General features: G+C 37.0%; 1 protein-coding gene across 1 annotated transcript; it reads left to right on the forward strand.

Annotated features, from left to right (window-relative positions):
* Positions 1–15,642: 15,642 nt before the first annotated feature.
* Positions 15,643–17,508, forward strand: GJE1 (gap junction protein epsilon 1; the record flags this gene model as incomplete). Its single annotated transcript, XM_087424971.1, is given in 4 exon segments — positions 15,643–15,675; positions 16,352–16,504; positions 16,506–16,535; positions 17,116–17,508. Coding segments are annotated over 4 exon segments (609 nt in total), but the record flags the coding sequence as incomplete, so codon positions are not given.
* Between the last annotated feature and the right edge of the window lie 3,452 nt (positions 17,509–20,960).

Raw genomic sequence — 20,960 nt, forward strand, 5'->3', positions numbered from 1 at the left:
CTCGTTCTAGAACCATACTTTCACTAACAGTCTTGAATCCCTAGTAGGTTGTTGATGCTTTTGAGTTCTGACATATCAGGAATCAGTGTCAGGTCTCTATATCATATCTTTAATACCATTAGATTCCAAAGTGCTCTGCGTACCAACTCCAGGGAATTCAATCCAGAAGAGTCTTGCTTTTTCACAAGATCTCTTTGTGTCATTTGACAATTGATTAGCAAGTTTCAGCCAGGTTTTATTTAGATATTCTTTTATTTTTTTATCCATTCAAGTTTCCATTCATAATTCAGTATTACATATTTTTAACAGATCTTTTGGCATAAAATTATCTTTCAACTTATTATTACTGTAAATTTTACCCACTGTTAGCCAAATAACCACATAATTATTACCTTTGTCATTAACATACTTGCTTTTAACAAATTATTAACTTCTAACATTATTATGATTAATATTATTAGAAACTTGCCACCTCACCCAAAATAAGTTAAGTCCTATATACATTTTACAAATTAAAAGTGGTATTAGAAACTTGCAGCACATAAACTCATCTTAAATTGTTTGCATCTCAATAACATAAATGCTGGGTTCATTTCCATTCATCGTAGTCTACAAGAATGCTCATGATGACAAAGTCACTAAAGGCCACTAGACATTCACCAGCCGTTTCACTACCTTGAAAAGTTTGTGCCCTTAACATACAAAGCTGGAAAAATCATCCTTTCTGAAACCATCAGAGAATACGTGATGGTTTTATTTCATATGACTCATAAAACTCAAATAATTATAGTCAGTAGCATATTAATATAATCATCTCACTTACGGTTTCAGACCTTACCAGATCCAGTACATTTGCATCCTGAGATCCATATTAACATTTTAAAGATAAATTAGCACACCTTAATACTTAATAAGTAAGAATTCATAGAAATATGGACGTTAAATTTTCCTTATAAAAGGGAGCATAGGTGGTTTATATATTAGGTATTCATAACAGGAAAATGCATTAATCATCTTTCAAAAGCTAAATTTGTCTCAAGCTCATTATTATTCAAAGCAATGAATTTTCCCTGGTAACATATCACAGAGGGAATTAGGAACAGAAGTTCTAATGACAGCCCAGCAATTCAGCACAGGTTTTAATTCAGTATTCTGGAGTTTATACTCATAAGACTGATCATATGCACTAAAGTTTGATTCTATAAGCATTTCATAAATTAAAGGAATTCTATGTATTTCAATAATATAAAATGATTTAATATATATTGAAATTAAGAAGCAGAGTGTACTGCTTTGCCAAACATAAAAAAATCATTAATTTTCCCCACACTAAATTATGCAACAAAAGGATTTACAATTTCTCATTATGTCCAACATTGAAAAATCACAACAAATTGATGACCTATAGAACTTATATTGACGAAAATAGGATTAAATTAGAAATAAGCACTGACAAATGAGTAGTGTTAAGCATGAGCTATCTGAGTTTGACTCTATAGCAAATAGTTTCACAAAAATCTTTGACTGTCAAATGTTTACCTCCCTACAGATAATTGGTTCAGAGAAAATAAATAAAACTAGGCATGCACACATTTAAAAAAATCAGTTTTCTTCAGAAAAATAGGTATAATCCTCCAACCAATAAATCTAAAGGATCTAGTTACAGTGCCATAATGCTCACTAACCTCTTTGGTACTGAATTAATTTGAAATAACATGAAAACTTGAGCATGTTGGTAGGTATATGCTAATACACTCATATTTGTAGTCATCACTAAGTTATTACTAAGAACATTAGTCATGTGCACATAGCCAACCCTAATACCTAAGTTTCTCACTTGCTAATGGAAATTTGTGGTAATTTCAGATAAGAGCCCTCTAAAGTCAAGTTTATATGATGCAGATTGTCTCTTAATGGAAGAATCTGTTCATTGAAGAATTATCCTAATACCACTTCAGGTTTATCTAGGAATCACTCTTAGGAGAAATGTCCATGTCTGAAGGTCTTTTGGAATATATGGACTATTCAAAAAGTGTCAGGAGCCCTAGAAGCTTTTGGGAAATTGATGCAGATCTGAGAGGTAAGACATATACCATCTTCTGGCTTCTGAAGGGTGAACACCTCAGCTGCCTACAGCTATCTTTTCTTTCTTTTCTACTTCAGAAGGGACTGTGCTGTTTGGTCTAACTTTGGCCTCCGTTTCTACACTTTCTCCATATCCTTCCTTCCTCTTTAAGCTCATGTGCAGCAGGCTTGAAATGTATTCAGGAACATTAGTACTATAAAGATTTTCAATTTAAAAAGATAAAACATTTCCAGGTTCTTTGGGTGGTAGAAGGTTGTGGTTAAGAACCAACAAGGAAGGGAGGCATAGGAAACCATCTTAGCAGTTATACAAAAACTCTTAATCTCAATGCTCCCAATTCAGAGGCCTATATCAGGTCAAAGAGACAGCCAGAGCATTGGATTGTCTGCATTCATAGTACAGCATTCTCTCTTATGTATGTCTCACACTTGTGCTCCCCAGGTGTCTTAGATAGGGTTCCATAGGAGCAGATGCTGAGATGACGATGTATGCAGGGGATTTGACCCTCAGGAGTTGACCCTGTAAGGAAATGAGAAAGGCAGGACCGAGTAGATGAAGAAATACCTGCAATGTGGTTGCGACTCAAGTCTTCATCAATTCAACCATCAAGGATTGCCCTGGAGTTGGGATGGCCCTTTAGAGTTGTTCTGAAATGGGAGGGAGGCAGGCCTTTTAGCTCCAAGTCAGCCAGGTTCTGGCCTTGTATCACTGTTTGAGAAGGGACACAAGCTTGGGTGAGACATTGCCCTGCAGTGGAGGGCTATGCTCAGTGAAGGATGTAGTTGTGCATTGCCTGCAGCCAATATTCCCAGCAGCAAGAAGATGGTGCATAGGCAAAGTATCATAGCATTCACCACCCCAAGATGGGAGATCTAACTCAGTCAGGCTACCCCCATATAAATAAGAACACCTCATTGGGCGTGGCCTTCTTTATCAAGTGTATTGATGGCTGGCTTTGCTGGTGCCCTAAGAGCTGGTTCAGTCAGTTGTGATCAAGTAAATCAGTCTGCTTTCACCCAAAACATAAAACACAAAGAATTGCCAAAGATTCTAGCACGGTGGGCACTTAGAGGTTTACAGATTCATCTTCAGTACAACAAATGGCCAACTTCTCAATAACAATCACATCAACAACAACAAAATAATAATATTTTGTGTTAATTTGATACTCACAGTGCTAGGGACTATGTTAAATACTTTTACATACTCTATCTCATTTAATCTTAATAGCAACCTTTTGACGTGAGTATTATTATTTTTATGTTACAGATGAGAAATTGAAATCCAGAAAAAAAATAGAAAATGTATTTAATATCACACACTGTTAAGTCATAGAACTTGAAACAAAGGGTTTCAGACTCACTCTTTGTAAGAACTTTACTAAACTGTCTACACAGCCTGACTTAGTACTGACCATATACTACTCGACACGAGGATAGAACTCTGTTGACTTCTTAATTTTAAATATAAAGTTAGAGCTACTGTATTACAAAGATTGCAAGATTGACATTACAGCTGTTCAAAGATCACATGATCTTAACTCTTCAGAACATTATTGCGAACTGTGAAACCAGTTAAAAAGGCTTTTGTGTTCTGGGGCCGGCCCAGTGTTGTAGTGGTTAAGCTCATGCACTCTGCTTCGGCGGCCTGGGGTTCACCGGTTTGAATCCTGGGTGCAGACCTATGCACCACTCATCAAGCCATGCTGTGGCGGTGTCCCACATACAAAATGGAGGGAGATTGGCGCAGATGTTAGCTCAGGGACAATATTCCTCAAGCAAAAAGAGGCGGATTGGCAACGGATGTTAGCTCAGGGCCAATCTTCCTCACCAAAAAAAAAGACTAATGAAATTTATTTAAAAAAAAGGCTTTTATGTTCTGATAGAAATGGGGTCATGAGGATTAGGTGTTCTTTTCTGCTTTCTGCTTATAACAAGTAGAAAACAGGATCAGTCAAGGTAACAATGATTGCAAAATGTGAGACAGCCTTTGGAAAACATGCAGCACAGGACTGTGATCACTGGGAAGAGGAAAACAAACCAGGTGAGCCCTGACTGTGTGAGCTTATTGCCCAGCGGCAGCCTCTGGGCCACTGTTCAGGACGTGGAAACTCTAACAGAGCCCACTGGCCTCACTGAACTGAGGAAACAGAGATCAGCGTTTGAGGAGGCAAAGATGGCTAGAATTCGGAGGGCAGAGTACTACAGAGGTGGGAGCTAAACAGAGAGAATTCCAGAGACTTGCAGGGGAGTCCACTTGAGGCTATGAGTGAGCACTGATCTGTTCGTGCATGAGAAGAACATCCCAAGGCCAGAGAAAGAACTACTCATCAAGATTCCAAGTACAAACTGGGCTAAGAGTAGTTTGTCTCTCCACAGCCAGAGTAGAAAGACCTTATAATGCCATGTGCATCCTGTAAGATACTCAGAAGTATATCACAGTAGTCCCCCCTTATCCGTGGTTTTGTTTTCCTGGGTTATAGTTACCCTTAGTCAACTGCAGTCTGAAAATAGTACAGTATTTTGAGAAACAGAGAGAGAGAGAGACCACATTCACACAACTTTTATTATGCTCTATTGCTATAACTGTTCTATTTTGTTGTTAGTTAGTGTTGTTAATCTCTCACTATGCCTAATTTATAAGTTAAACTTTATCATAGGTAGGTAGGTATAGGAAAAAACATAGTATATATAGGATTAAGTACTATTTGAGGTTTCAGGCATCCATGGGGGGTCTTGTAACATATCCCAGCTGAGAAGGGGCAACTACTGTACTTTAGTTGTGAGCCTAAATTTGCCCTATACTACAAGCTAATCTAAACCCGTTTTAACAATGCTTAAATTAAGCCTCAGAGATATCCAACTGATTCCAGTAACCTACCTGCAGAAAAAATTCTAACACTATAGAAAGGAAGAGAATAAAATGCAACAACCAACAAAATGTCAGGCATCTGGTTAAAAATTACCAAATATATAAGAAACAGGAAAATAAGATCCATAATGAGGAGAAAATCGATCTTGTCTCCTGAAACAGACACAAAAATGGCAGATATGATAGAACTAGAAAACAAGGATATTAAACAGCTATTAAAATATATTCCATCCTCAACATCACTAATCCTCAGGGAAATGCAAATTAAAACCACAATGAGGTACCACCTCACACCTGTCAGAATGCTTATTACCAAAAAGACAAGAAATGACAAGAGTTGGCAAGGATGTGGAGAAAAGGAAACCCTTGCGCACTGTTGGTAGGAATGTAAATTGGTGCAGCCTTTACAGAAACCAGTATATAAGTTCCTCAAAAAAATTAAAAATAGAACTACCATATGATCCAGAAGTTCCCCTTCTGGGTATTTATCTGAAGGAAATGAAAACATTAACTCAAAAAGATATATGCACCCTCGTGTTTATTGCATAATTATTTACAATAGCCAAGACATGGAAGCAACCTGTGTCCATCAATGGATGAATGAATAAAGAAAATGTGGTATATATACACAATGGAATATTAAAGAAGGAAATATTGCCATTTGTAACAACATGGATGGACCTTGAGGGCATTATGCTAAGTGAAATAAATCAGACAACAGAGAAAGACAAATGCTGTATGATCTCACTTACATGTGAAATAAAAAAAAAAGAAAAAAACTGAACTCATAGATACAGAGAACAGATGGTGGTTGTCAGAGGTGGGGGTGAGTGAAATGGGTGAAAGGGGTCAGAAGGTACAAACTTCCACTTATAAAATAAATAAATCATAAATATGTAATGTACAGCATGATGACTGTAAGTCAATAATACTGTATTTTATATTTGCAAGTTGCTAAGAGGGTAAATCTTAAAAGTTCTCATCTCAAGGGGAAAAAATTTATAACTGTGTGGTGATGGATGTTAACTAGACTTGTTGAGGTAATTATTTCACAATTTATACAAATACTGAATCATTTTGTTGTACAGTTGAAACTAATATAATGTGATTTGTCAATTAAGAAAAAAAGCAAAATAAAAGAATATATATATATTCCATCTACCTTTAAAAAGGTAGAGAAAAATATTAACATGATGATTAGAAAAGTGGAAGATCAAAAAAAGACTCAAAATCAATTTCTAGAGCAGAATTGTTAGAAATTGCTAGAAAGATTGGCAACTTTTTCTTAAAGGACCCAATAGTAAATATTTTAGGCTTGTGGGCCATATGATCTCTGTTGTAACTGTTCAACTCTGACCTTGTAGCACAAAGGCAACCATAGACAATACATAAGTGAAAGGGCATGACTATGGTACAATAAAACTTTATTTTACAAAAAGGATCCATGAGCAGTAGTTCACTGACCCCAGTTCTAAAAATAACAATATCAGAAATGAAAAATGCCTGAATAGGATTAACTTCAAATGAGATTCTGTAGAAGAAAAGATCAGTGAAATTAACATAGTAACTATTCACAATGAAACACAATGAGAAAAAAATTATAGAGAGGATCAGGTACATTTGGGACCATATTAAGCAGTCTAGCATATATGTAATTGGAGTCTCAAAATAAGAAAAAGTATTTGAAGAAATAATGGCTGATTTTTTTTCCAAATTTGTTGGAAACAAATCCACAGATCCAGAGAGCTCAACAAATTCCAAGCAGATGTGGAAACGGAGGCTTAGAGTAGTTAGACAATTTTCCCAAGCCATTTTCATTACAAGCTATGATTCAAATCCGTGTTTACTGATTCAAGAACTCAAGTTTTTACCTATTTGGTATATTTCCTCTCAAGCTTGATAGAATGAGTCTAGCTTCCATAATAAGAGTGAAAATCATATTTACTGAGAAACCAACTATATGTCAGGCACTGTGCTAAATATTATCTTGTATATTCTCTCGTTTAATTACAATATCTCTATTAGGTAAGAATAATTTTCCCCATTTTACAGATGGAAAAACGAAAACTCACAGAGTTAACACAGAATGCTTAAATAACAACCAGTAATGGTAGTAAAAGACACAAACGTAGGTCTTCTGGATTTACAGGCTGTGTTCTATGGAGTATGGCTATAAGAATGGAGTATCTGAAAAAGAAATGTCATATGTGTTATATAACTAGAAACCATGCAGTTTTTGAATATTTGAAATATAAACTCATGGATAAAAAAGGAAAATGAGGCCTTCAATTTAACCATTAGGTCCAACAATTACTGGCATCATATGAATTACTGATAATAAATCTCAGAGCTAGTACAATAGCTCCAAGTATCATTATAAGACTTAGAATCATAAAACCATAGAATTGTGAAATTATTTACAGATTGTAGAATCCAGTCTATTCCTCTTGGAGAAATGTAAACATAACCCAGAAAGTTAAATCATTTGCCTAAAATAGCATTATCGGTCATTGACCCTTTCTTCTAAGCCACCCCAACTCCATTCCAGGGAATATAAATTATTCATGCAGAAACACAAACCCAATTTTGGCAGGTCAGAGATTTCAATGAGATGCGAATTGGTTAAGGGTTGTGATTTATGAATTGAGGCAGCTATCCAGATTGCCTTATCTCAGCTATCCTTCTGTGAAACATCCTATTGTGAGGACCTAAATTGACCTCTATTCCATTGCGTTCAGCACTCGTTGGATATCTCATGAGAAGACAGTAAATTACTGTAACAATGCAAAATTCTGAGAATCAAAGAAAGTTAGAGAGGAAACTTAGAGATCATTTCTCCCTATTTGCCAGATGTAAAATAAGCCAAGATAGTTTGTGACCCTAGTCTGAAGGATTAAATATAAATCATGCCTCATTTTAAGCAAATTCTCAACATTATACATGTCAACCATATATGTATATACATGTGTACCCACATACAGACACACACAAGCACACACGCTCTTATGTAAGCCCCATGAAGGCAGGAGCTACATTGTTCTCACACATTCTCAACACCTCACACAGTAGCTGGTACTACAGGTGCCTACTATTTACTGAGTGAATGAAAAAAAATGAGTGAATAAGTCCAAATACATAGAAAAGCATAACTATAAAGCAACAAATGTAACTAGATTTTAAAGTACTAATTTAGAGCAGATTGTAAATAGTAATAATAAATAACACTCACAGATTGATTTTCACGTCTTAGCCATCATGAGTAGGGCTTTTCTACACTTTTATTTCATTCAATCCTGTCTTGGGCTCTGCACAAAATTAGAGGTTTATCCTTTTTCTGGGTTAGATGACATAGGTCTTAAATGTTTTTAATCTCAGAAGTTTTGGGACACCAAGAACATCTGTCAACAGATTATACATGACTTCCAGGGTTTAGAGAAGTACTGAAAGATAGTAATCATCAATAGATGTCAGCAACTTGTGTGTGCGTGTATGGTGATGGTAATAGTAGTAGTGGTAGTTGTGTAGTAGTAGTGGTAGTGGTAGTAGTAGTAGTGGTGGTAGTAGTAGTGGTATAGTGTAGTGGCGTAGTGGTGGTGGTCATAGTAGTGGTAGTTGTAGTTGTAGTAGTAGTGGTAGTAGTTGTTGTAGTAGTAGTAGTGGTAGTTGTACTTGTAGTAGTAGTGGTAGTAGTAGTTGTTGTAGTCGTAGTGGTAGTAGTTGTAGTAGTAGTAGTGGTAGTTGTACTTGTAGTAGTAGTGGTAGTAGTAGTTGTTGTAGTAGTAGTTGTTGTAGTAGTAGTGGTAGTAGTTGTTGTAGTAGTAGTAGTGGTAGTTGTACTTGTAGTAGTAGTAGTTGTAGTAGTAGTGGTAGCAGTAGTTGTAGTAGTAGTAGTTGTAATAGTGGTAGTGATAGTTATAGTTGTAGTAGTAGTGGTAGTAGTAGTAGAGGTAGTAATAGTAGTTGTAGTAGTAGTAGTGGTAGTTGTACTAGCAGTGGTGGTAGTTGTTGTAGTAGTAGTAGTGGTAGTTGTACTTGTACTAGTAGTGGTAGTAGTTGTTGTAGTAGTGGTAGTAGTAGTTGTAGCAGTAGTAGTGGTAGTTGTAGTTGTAGTAGTAGTGGTAGTAGTAGTAATGGTAGTTGTAGTAGTAGTGGTAGTAATAGTAGTTGTAGTAGTAGTAGTGGTAGTTGTACTAGCAGTGGTAGTAGTTGTTGTAGTAGTAGTGTGGTAGTTGTAGTTGTAGTAGTAGTGGTAGTAGTAGTAATGGTAGTTGTAGTAGTAGTGGTAGTAGTAGTAGTGGTAGTAATAGTAGTTGTAGTAGTAGTAGTGGTAGTTGTACTAGCAGTGGTAGTAGTTGTTGTAGTAGTAGTGTGGTAGTTGTAGTTGTAGTAGTAGTGGTAGTAGTAGTAATGGTAGTTGTAGTAGTAGTGGTAGTAGTAGTGAGTGGTAGTAATAGTAGTTGTAGTAGTAGTAGTGGTAGTTGTACTAGCAGTGGTAGTAGTTGTAGTGGTAGTAGTGTGGTAGTTGTAGTTGTAGTAGTAATGGTAGTAGTAGTAGTAGTGGTAGTAGTAGTAGTGGTAGTAATAGTAGTTGTAGTAGTAGTAGTGGTAGTTGTACTAGCAGTGGTAGTAGTTGTTGTAGTAGTAGTGTGGTAGTTGTAGTTGTAGTAGTAGTGGTAGTAGTAGTAATGGTAGTTGTAGTAGTAGTGGTAGTAGTAGTAGTGGTAGTAATAGTAGTTGTAGTAGTAGTAGTGGTAGTTGTACTAGCAGTGGTAGTAGTTGTAGTAGTAGTAGTGTGGTAGTTGTAGTTGTAGTAGTAATGGTAGTAGTAGTAATGGTAGTTGTAGTAGTAGTGGTAGTAGTTGTAGTGGTAGTAATAGTAGTTGTAGTGGTAGTTGTACTAGCAGTGGTAGTAGTTGTAGTAGTAGTAGTGTGGTAGTTGTAGTTGTAGTAGTAGTGGGAGTAGTAGTAATGGTAGTTGTAGTAGTAGTGGTAGTAGTTGTAGTGGTAGTAATAGTAGTTGTAGTAGTAGTAGTGGTAGTTGTACTAGCAGTGGTAGTAGTGGTAGTTGTACTAGCAGTGGTAGTAGTTGTTGTAGTGGTAGTAGTGGTAGTTGTACTAGCAGTGGTAGTAGTAGTTGTAGTAGTAGTAGTGGTAGTTGTACTAGCAGTGGTAGTAGTTGTTGTAGTGGTAGTAATGTAGTAGTAGCAGTGGTGGTGGATCTGAGCTTGCCTTCACTCCTCTTTCTGAAGTTAAAAGCTTTAAGCAAGTTTGAGCAGGGAAGCTGGTATGGTGGTCTCAAATTTTAGGCCATTTACTCAGGAAATCGATGGAGGTATCCTGGTCACTTTTTAAATCTTTGGGGCTGGGAGAGCAGAGACAGGTTTTAATGATTAAATTTACTCAAAGCCTCCTTGGGGTTCAATCTCATTAGTCCTTGCAGAGCAGAAGTCCATGTCTTGACAGCTGAATAGACTCTAAAGGAAGAGATGCTCCCTCCCAAAAGATTAAATAAAGATAGAGAGAGAGGAGAGACATTGAAAACAGACTTGAGATTTATGTATGTTATTCATCCTTCACTAAAACATTCTTACTCTGGCCAACACGAACGTTCTTTACATTGAAGAAAGCAGTGACTCTTTCTTGCTTGGGAAGGATTATTATTTTGTTAACATTCTGTAGGCTGCAAAACAAGGAAAAACTAATAGAAAACAACAGATGGTTCGGGCTCTCATTAAAGACAAATGTTTTAATAATCCACATACGACAACGCCGTGAGGTGAATGCTATTGTCCCCAGTCGAAGAACCTGAGATTCAGAGATGGTCAGTAATTTTATTGAGATCTCAAATCTAGCCAAGTGGTGAAACCAGGGTTCAAACATAGGTCTTCTGATTCCAGAGCCCATGATCTTAGATACCATGTGGTCCTTCCTCCTCACGTTGATGCCAAATGAAAGAAACATCACCTGAATTCATTTCCGTGGAGTCCTTCAGGTATCTCAGGTACTCCCCTGGCACGTATTATGCTTGGTTACTTCTCTGCTTGGCCTTTCTCTTCACAATGAGACCTGGTCAGGAGCATGGAATAGGGGCCAAGCTCTGCAGCACCATCCAGCTGCTGTGTACCCCAATAACCCCCTGAGCTCCTCACAGGAGAAAATAAGAAAGCCCGAGTATAATTCCCCTTAATTTCCACGTTTCAGTGTCCTAGCAATCAACCTAATAATATTCTCATGTGCCTATAGCCAACCCGTTAACAACAAGCAACTCATTCACTATTTGTCACTATCTGGCTTTGCCACTTACTAACTGTAACTTTGTTTAAATTATTTAAACCCTCTAAGCCTCATCTGCAAAATGGACCTATAAGAGAACATACTTCATGGAGTTGTAAGAATTCAGATTGTTTGTTTAAAACACTTAGTAGCAAATAGAAACTATTCAATAAGCATAATACATTATTATTAGATTTTTATTGTAGGAGAGATTTTTTTTCCCCATCTGCTCTAGTCCTTCTCATGTTCCTTTCACATCGGGAAGGAGGGGCTTAGTGTAACAGCACACAGGCATGACCTCAAACTTTAGTTCTCATTTATTGACGCTAGGTTTCTCTAGGAAGAAAGCACACATCCATGATTCCCAAATTGCATTTTTAAATGGGCAAGGTTCTTGAATATTATCTATTATAATAGATTTCCTCAATTAATGCCCCTAGTCCTGGGGTGGATTGTCAAATCACTACAGATTCTTCACTTCTCCACTTCCATGCCACTGGAATGTGATTTCAGATGTCCCTATTAAGACCTAGAATCCAGGTTTGCCATGAGCTCTGCTTGGCCAGTGGGACATTAGTAACCATGAAGAGAGCAGAGACCTGAAAAACTCTTACACATTTGGGCTTTTCCACTCTTGATGCTTTGGGAACTCTGCGATCCCTACCATAAGAAGCAGCCTGGGCTATTCTCCAGGATGACAAGAGACATGTGCCTCAGTCACCTTGATCACTCTGGCCAAAGCCTGCCAACCACCAGACATGAGAGTGAAGTCATCTTAGATAATCCTTCTGGCAGCTGCCCTGCTGACTGACCACACACGTATGTGAGAACCCAGCAGAGATCAACTGAGCCAGCCCAGACCAGGAGAAATAATCAGCCAAACCATTAGCTGAATAAATGCTTCCTGTTTGGCCATTATATTTGAGAGTGACTTGGAATTAAAAAATTCTTAACTGATACAGATATTGGTACCAAGGGTCAGGTGCTACTGTAGCAAAAATTTAAGTTTGGCATCATCTTTGGGAGTACCAGGAGGCAGAAGGTAAAAAAGTAACAAACTATTACCAGAGGCAGGAAAAGCAATGAGAAACTATAAGCAGGGGCGGGAAAAGCAGTGAGAAAGCACCTATAGCAAGCTGGAAATATGGTTACCCTTATTATACAGTAGTAAAACAAATTGACACAACAGTCACCTCAAATAACTTAGAAGATAAAAAGTGTACTAATGAAATGTTGGATTTGTCTAAGGTACAATCCAGAGAGAACAGCAAAAGTAACAGTTTGGTACTCCTAGCCACATTTGATAAGGTATAAGAAGAGACAGGTTACCTAGTGAAGGAGCCTAGAGATGAGTTTGCAAGCAAAATTTTGGGAAAATATAGAGGGATCAGGAGTTGCTACACAGGAATTTTTTTTTTTTCCATTTCTAGTGCCCCTGGTCAGTAAAAATTTCTAACGTAAAACATGGTTTCAGGGTAAAAAGCAAATCGGAGACATGGCTATAACATTCTTTGATAAGACTTCTCAAATATTTAAGGCATGATTAATGACCATCTCAATTAGACAAAGTTTTCTAAAACTCTTAAACTGCGTGCTCTCAGAGAAGCCTAATCTAAAAACAGCAGCAAATTTATGTGTTTAGAAAAAGGCATGTCTTTAAAAATTTGTGGATATGACTTTTTTCCAAACTAATTGCTTTAAATCTGATACATAGAAAACTCAGAAAGTGATTAAGAGAGTTATACCAGCAAAAGAACTGCTAATTTGGATTAAAAGGTACAGATAATGGTCAAATGTAAAAAACAGTTCTGGTCCCCCAACTTTCTTCTAACAGGAAGCTGTCTGAGGAAGCTAAGCAGCTTCAAACACAGCACGTTTTTCTTAATGAAAAAGAGAAGACGTTTTCAGCCAATAACACAGAGGATGGAGCCACAGGCCATTGACAAAAATGAGTCAGGGAACTACTCCCATTAAGCAGTAGAGTACAGTAAACTGGGGAGCAGTTTTCAGGGGATAGTACTATGCCTTAATCATGGAACATCCCCTGCCTCCAGAGTAGGAAGAACTGGCAATATTTCTCCTGCAAGATTTCAGAACTGTTATGGATCAGTGACAGTGGTGTGCCTCCTGTTCTCCCACTTTTGGAGAGAAGGTGTCTATTGGAATCATCCTGCCCCTTATCACCATTGTACATTGATATTGTGTGAAAGATAACTTTTTCTTTTGTTTCATTAGATTCTGGATCATGAGGAGTCACTTCTGAGCCACATCCAGATTTGCACATGATGCAAATCACAAAACCCTGGACTTCAACCTTAATGTTGGAATTAGATAAGAGTTTTGACATCCTGGGATGAGGGTGAAAACGTGTGAGAAGGATATGAATATATGTGCTCAGAGGGCATACTGTGGAAAATGATATTAAGTTGGCCACAAATTTTTCCTATTCCTGCACCCACGCCTCTGCAATATGACTTTCAAATCCAATAAGAGGTAGAAGCTAGTTCCTGAGTCTGGGTTGGCATTGAAATTTGCTTTCTCTAACGTAACATGAAGCAAACAGAGGCCTAAGTAGTGCTTGCACTTTGGGGATTGGCCCTCATTTGCTGCTTTTGGAACCCTGCAACTGTTAGCATGTAAAGAAGCTTAGGTTGTGACCCTAATTAACAGCCCTACTAATTGCCATTCAGGTGAGGCCAGCCTATCTTATCTAGTGAGTTTTCTTTACCTAGCTCTACTCCGCTCTTCTCGTGCATAAATCTTACAGAGGCTGTTGGGGGCGGCGAGGGGGTGTGGGGGGCACTCCATGCAGGAAAGGCAGCGTGCTACAACATTGACCGGGCCTGCATCTGTATGTATCTGAGAAGCTCACTTTCCCAAAGAGATAAGCCACACCCCTCTTCCAACTTAATTTTTATGGTAATAAGAGTGTAATAAGGGTGATATTTTGGCCTGCGTCTGCCTTATTCCTTTGTCTTATGACTCAATTGGATCGTAACCTGTAAGTGGAAGACAGATATTATTTATTTGGCCCCTCATAGATCCCAACAATGAAAATGATGCTACATTTCCCTCTTCTACACATGCAATTAAGGTTCAAGCCAATTTTATTCATCTCTGAAAGAACATAGGAAGACAGATGATTTTTACATGTTTGACACTTGTATATATTTGCCTCAACAAAAAGTCCTTACTGTACAATGGTAAAAGTCAAAGTGAGGTTGCTCCCATGTAAGTGATTGTTATGGCTTTTAGATGCCCCTGTAAAGGAATCAACACATAGCAAACCTGGAATTCTGTTTCTGACAAGATGAAACTATAGGCCAATTTCTCTTATCCAGCAGCTCTGAGGGGTCATTATGTTGTCCATTCTTATTTTTTCCTATCCAGGACAACACTCTGACTCAACAAGGCCACTGCCCCTTTCCCACTGGTTACAAGTACACGCATTATGCAGTTACTTCTCCACTCACGGAGCGATGAAGGTGTCTGGAGTCACTACTTTCTCAGATCACAAACAAAACAGAGACGAGAGAAACAGGTGAAGAAAAGAGATGTGACCCCCCACTGGCTGTATGGCATTCCAAGTGGATGGAAAATAGTAAGCAGATGTATCAGTTAGAAGACAGCTACTCGTCTGTCCTGGCCTCTGCTAATCCTCAGCGCCCGCCCATAACAATGTCTCATAGTCGGCTCGTCAACTCAGGGACACAAGGAGGGGAGGGCAGGATTGTTCACGTGATTTGTGCTAGATCCCAGTCTTATCTTGATTAGCAGGACCCTATCCTTTTCCTTAGAACAGAGATCTAAGTGCATATTTTTCCCTGTCTGTGGACAAAACAGCAACACATCAGTAATATTCAATGACGTAATAACCACCATGGCCTGGGTTACAGTTTCTAAAAATTCCCAGAAATTAATGCTATTCCATAGAAGTAAACCAGAAAGAATCAGGAATATTTTTCATGTACTGATCTTTTCAGACACACCTAAATGGAAAACTCTAAGCTCAAGAGTCCACCGATTTCCATACATTAAACTCGCAGGTAATGGAAAGGCGTTGGGTGCCCTGAACACTTGCTGGCCTCTTGCTTTGCTGACACTCCTGTCTGGCTCGCAGGCTATGCTGACAGCGTAAGCCACGGGATTGTTAGATAGACCACGTGCCCTCAGCTTTTGTTTCTTTGTTTTAGGACAGAGATAGGAAAGTTGATGGGGGCCCCAGAGATCCATGAAAAAAAGAAAAAAAAAAGACAGAAAAGGAGGAGGGGAGAGACATTTGCAGTGATAAATGCTTTCTACTGTAAGAGTCATGACAGATTATAAGAGTTTGATTCTAGTGGAAGCAAACTGACAAGTGGGTTAAGAATTTACCCACAGGGATGCAGGATAACCTCTCCTGAAACGTGTCTCTCAGTTACATCAAAAACTTTTATGAAGGATGTGTAAGTATTAGAAAAAAACCCAAACAATTGTATGACTCTTCTCTGTGTATTTTAACCTGATTTGCATGAGTGTTGTTGAATAAGTTCCTCTACATATATGGAGAATAATATAAACATTAACCATATACTTCAAAATATTCTGAATTTAAAGTATAACTAGAATAATTCAGCAAGTACTTCTAGCTGTTGTTGTTTTAAAGTAGCTTGCTCTCTCTAATTTGATCATTGAGGAGAAGAAAATAAACTGTAATGACAACTAAATAAATATCTGGTTGTTAAGATAGTGTGTATATTAATGAGTTTGATATTTTGTTTGTTATCTAATTTTCCAAAAGAGGTACTAGATATTCTAAGATTCTCTTGATTTTATTGCAAAAAGATTACAGGGGTAGGGGGTTTTAATCAAATTCAAAGCTTTTTAAATATTTCCAGAATTATACATTTGATTAGCAGCATGTCCCTATTTGACTGTTGCACTTCAAACTTGCAGAGTGAAAAAGGGTAAGAAATCTCATAATGCAAGATTTGCATTGGGCTTGATGATCTCTAAAGTTCTATCTCGCTTCGAAACTTCATGTCTTAAATTTTTAAAAATATGATAATGAAAACATCCTAAAATATCCTCCTTTAATGTTTGTTTTCAAAACATTTTTTTTTTCTCCTAAAATCATAACAGATGAAGCCTCCAACGGTGATGGGTCAATTCCCCACCCTGTTCTTTGGGTCGATCCGAATGTTCTTCCTTGGGGTGTTGGGTTTTGCAGTCTATGGGAATGAGGCTCTGCACTTCAGCTGTGATCCAGACAAGAGAGAAATTAACCTCTTCTGTTAACAGTCAGTTCAGACCAATCACTCCACAAGTAAGTTTTTCTGCATTCACATAAACCTTACTCTTTACCAAATAAAATTGTTTTTTTTCAAAATGTAAAATAATGTCATAATTAGATGAAGAATGCCCTAACAGGTATTATTTCTAGGATTATTACTTCTTCTCTACCTGGTTGTATATTTCAGGTAAGTTAATTTGAGTTGATCAAGAGTTTCTTCCAACTCCAGCATTCTATTATCTATTGATAATAGATATAGATAGTGATAATAGATGATAGATATTGATCTATTCATATTCCAGGCCTGTAATTAGAAAATGGAAATTGGGCAGCTACTAAAATACAATATTTCATCATAATTAGTAATTGGTAGGTGATGACAGTAAAATGTGATGACGTTTTCACAATTACTATATGTTTAAAGTTTTAAACATCTTAGTAATCAAATAATATATGTTCAACATTACTAGCTTCATTTATTATTTTTATTCTTATAAGACTTATGAAACTTAGAATTTTTAAGTCAGCCTCTCTTGAGAGTCGGTGAACGTTTTTAGCGTATTTTTGGTTACATGTTGATTGATTTGACTAAGACATTTCTGACATGCTTTAGGTGTTTTGGGCTTTACAACTAGTGATTGTACTGGTTCCTGGAGCTGTTTTCCATCTTTATGCTGCATGTAAAAGCATCAATCAAGAATGCATTCTTCAAAAGCCCATCTACTCTGTGATTTATATCCTCTCCGTTTTATTAAGAATTAGTCTGGAGGTGATAGCATTTTGGCTTCAGACACGCCTCTTTGGTTTCCAAGTAAAACCCCTCTACCTGTGTGATGCTGGAACCCTTGCGGAAAAATTTACTATTATAAAATGCATGGTGCCAGAACATTTGGAGAAGACCATTTTTCTCATTGCAATGTATACATTTACTGTAATTACAATAGTCTTATGTGTTGCTGAGATTTTCGAGATCATATTTAGAAGATGCTTTCTAATTAGACAGTGACCAAAAGGTTGATTACCTACTGTCATGCCACAGTTATTTATAAATCATTTTTATTTTGTTTCATGTTATTCAGTGAGTAGCTCAATTTCAAACTTACCTTAGTGTGTCTGAAATTTACGTCTAATATAAAATATAAGACTAAGTTCTAAGGCAGGGATTCTTGAACAAACATTTCATTCTATTTTAATTTTGTCACATGTTAGAAAACATACGTAGAACTAATGTTAACTCCTTTTTAAATAGTACTTTTACAGAGTTCTCTCATACAGAATCTTAATCTATCACAGTATTTTGTGGCCAGCAAAACTTTTGTTATTGCTTTTACACAGAGTGAAAAATTGAGGACCAGAGAGGTTAATATATGTGCCCAAATAGACCACCAGACTAGCATCCAGTTCTCCTAATTATAAAGCCATTTCTCTTTCCACTGAGCCATGCTGCTTAAAGTTTGAGGATGTAATGATTTTTGCATTTATGTAAAATATAACTTATTTAAGCAGAAAAGTTATAAATTAATTATGAAAAGAGTTATTCTATAATTTGATCACTAACTTGAAGAACTGGAACGATTACATTTTTAATATTATACTCTCCTGTTTTCTTGAAATTTTTAATATTAAATGATATGGTAATATAGCCACCAAATAAATAAAAAATGCTATGGAAAATATTGTGCATGGTTTCCTTGTTTCTTGTTGAAAAAAAAAATCCCTCTGTGCTCATAGAAATCCTATAACTGTAGCTTCTACATTCAAGATTATTGAAATGGAAAATTATATTCATATTAAGTTAGATTTCCTAAATAGCTATGAAATTATTTCAAAGACAATTTTATACCAATTCAGTGCATTTCCTTTTATCTGCCTTCCTTACCAATAATCATCTTCATGTGATATCATTTAAAATCTTTATGTATGGCTGCCCTGTACTAGTGCCTTATTAGGGGAATAAGTGTAGTCAGTCAAATACTGAAGTTTTCAGTTGTTTCCTTCAGCATTATTCAGCCTATATTTGATATCATGAATTTCTAGATTTAGTATTTTTAAATCATTGAGGTTCTCTCCCCTGAATGCACAGGAGAAAATCCCACTTACCTTCATTCAGCAAACAGCTGCTAAGTATCTAATATTTAACACGTACTGCATTAAGAGTTCATATACAAAGGTAACTAAGATTTAGTACCTTTATGAGACCATATTCTACTGAGTGGTCCAGTGCCATGCCAACAGGGTGGGAGCTGGTGGAAATAGCCCACCCTGAAGGGAAGGAGTATTTATTTACTGTCTTTGTTTAGAACTACTGGCCCTTAGTGCTAGCAACAATGTTTAGTCGGTTTTATTCTTCATTTCTCTATAGATGATGCATCCTCTATTGCCTGCACCCAGGGTGGACGGCTCCCACCAATCCTCCCCCACACACAAACGTCTTCATCATGAGTCATGTTTCCCTGCATCTTTGGAAGGGTGGTAATTGTTGATTGGATGTCAGACATTTTGTGTTTTACCTTGTTGGATGCTGGATGTTTTTGTCTTTCCCATAGACATTCTTAAACTTTATTCCAGGGCACAGTTAAATTACTTGAAAACAGTAGATCCTTTGTACTTCCTTTTAAAGCTTTGTTAGACAAGACCAGTGTAGTCCTCACTGAAGGGCTGACTTTGCCCCATTACTAAGGCAAAGCCTTTCTGAGTGTTCTATCAGATGCCCCTTTGGTGCTTTGAAAATATTATCCTTCCACCATTCTCAAAATCTTGAATTCCATCCTCAAGCTGGTTGACTCATGGTTTTAGTGTGTTTGAGTTGCTATAACAAAATACCTAGACTGGGTGGCTTATAAAGAAAAGAAATTCTTTTCTCACAGTTCTGGAGACTGCAAGTCTGAGATCAGGGTGCCAGCATAGTCAAGTTCTGGTGAGGGCCCTCTCCTGGGTTACAGACTTGCTGTATCCTCACATGCTGGAAAGAAGGTAAGAGAGCTCTCTGGGGTCCCTTTTATAAGGGCACTAATTCCATTTGTGAGGGCTCCACCTTCATGACCTAATCACCTCCCAAAGGTCCCACCTCCTATACCATCACACTGGGGGTTAGGATTTCAAAATACTAATTTTGGGGGGACACAATCATTCAGTCCCTTGCACTCATGGTTGCAACATAAATTGCTGAAGCTACAGGACGCGAGTCTTTGCTGCACCCAAGGAAAGAAGGGAGAAGGGGCGAAAGGGCGTTCTCCTAGTTTGCCTTTCAGGATTTTTCTCAGAGAAGATTATTTTTTCAAAAAGGCCACAACAGTCTTCCCCTTAAGGTCCTTCCCCATTCATGGATAAACATGTTGATTTATGCTTATTCTGATTCATCCTCTAGGACATTGTCAAAGTATGCCCCTTCTTAAAGAGATTTCTCTACCCTGACTGTTGAGAACAGCAACTATTCTCAGTCCTATGAATCTTGGATCCTGTTCCATTTAATTTTTTCAGATAGTTCTTTTCCTGGAAAGACGTTTAAAGATGTTACACTAAACAGAACTCAGCTGAAGACCATTTGCAGATCTCTGGAGCTCTCTTGCTTTGCAATTCTCCCCTCTAAGGTATTCGGCCCCAGGGAATCTAGTCTCCTTGACCCTCCCCTGGACTCTATCTCCTTAACTGACCAGGCGGAAAGACAGCATTTCTAAGCACCAAAGCAACCCTGCTTACCTCTGTTTCTTTTAAGTAAGCAGTACATATTGTTATGTTTAAAGCTACAGATTCAGTGAGACAGTTGGTCTGGACAATCTTTTTAATTCCTTACTGATCTACTGTTCTGATTTCCTTTCAATAGTAACTGTATCAGGATTGTTAGCACATAGCTATACACTCCTGGATAATAAATGCTGTATATAAATATTCATAAAGCATAAATATAAAATACTTATATTTTAAAATATAAAAACTGATTTTTCTAACCAAAATGTAAATGTAGTAAAAACTAATAAGAGTGTCAAAGCCAAACAAATATCTAACCATTTCAAAACAAATTTAAAATTATTTCATAAAAAGCTCTTGGGTCAAACAAGTTAATTTAAACTGCAGTTTTTCACTCTATAAATGAACAAGTCAGAATACTACAGATTAGAACCTATGAGGTATGACCAAATTTGTAGTGCATGAAAAATTGACAGCTGAAAATACATTTATTATTTAAAGAGAAACAAGAAATATATTTCAAAAAGCAAAAATAAGAACTCGAAACTCAAACTAAGAAAAACAAAAATAATTAAATAATGATAAAGGCAGAAAGTAACAAATTAGAAAACAAACACAATAGATAATCTAAAATGGTCTTTGAAAATAACAATAAAATAGATAAATCTGGCTAATCAGATCAAGTGTGGAGTATAGTATTTTAAGATTCTTATTACATATATATCCAAAGTTGTATATTATCACTTGAAATACATTGCGATAATTTAAAGA

The sequence above is a fragment of the Ceratotherium simum genome, chromosome 38, assembly GCF_057802395.1.
Source record: "Ceratotherium simum simum isolate JZ-2026a chromosome 38, ASM5780239v1, whole genome shotgun sequence".
NCBI lineage: Eukaryota > Metazoa > Chordata > Mammalia > Perissodactyla > Rhinocerotidae > Ceratotherium > Ceratotherium simum.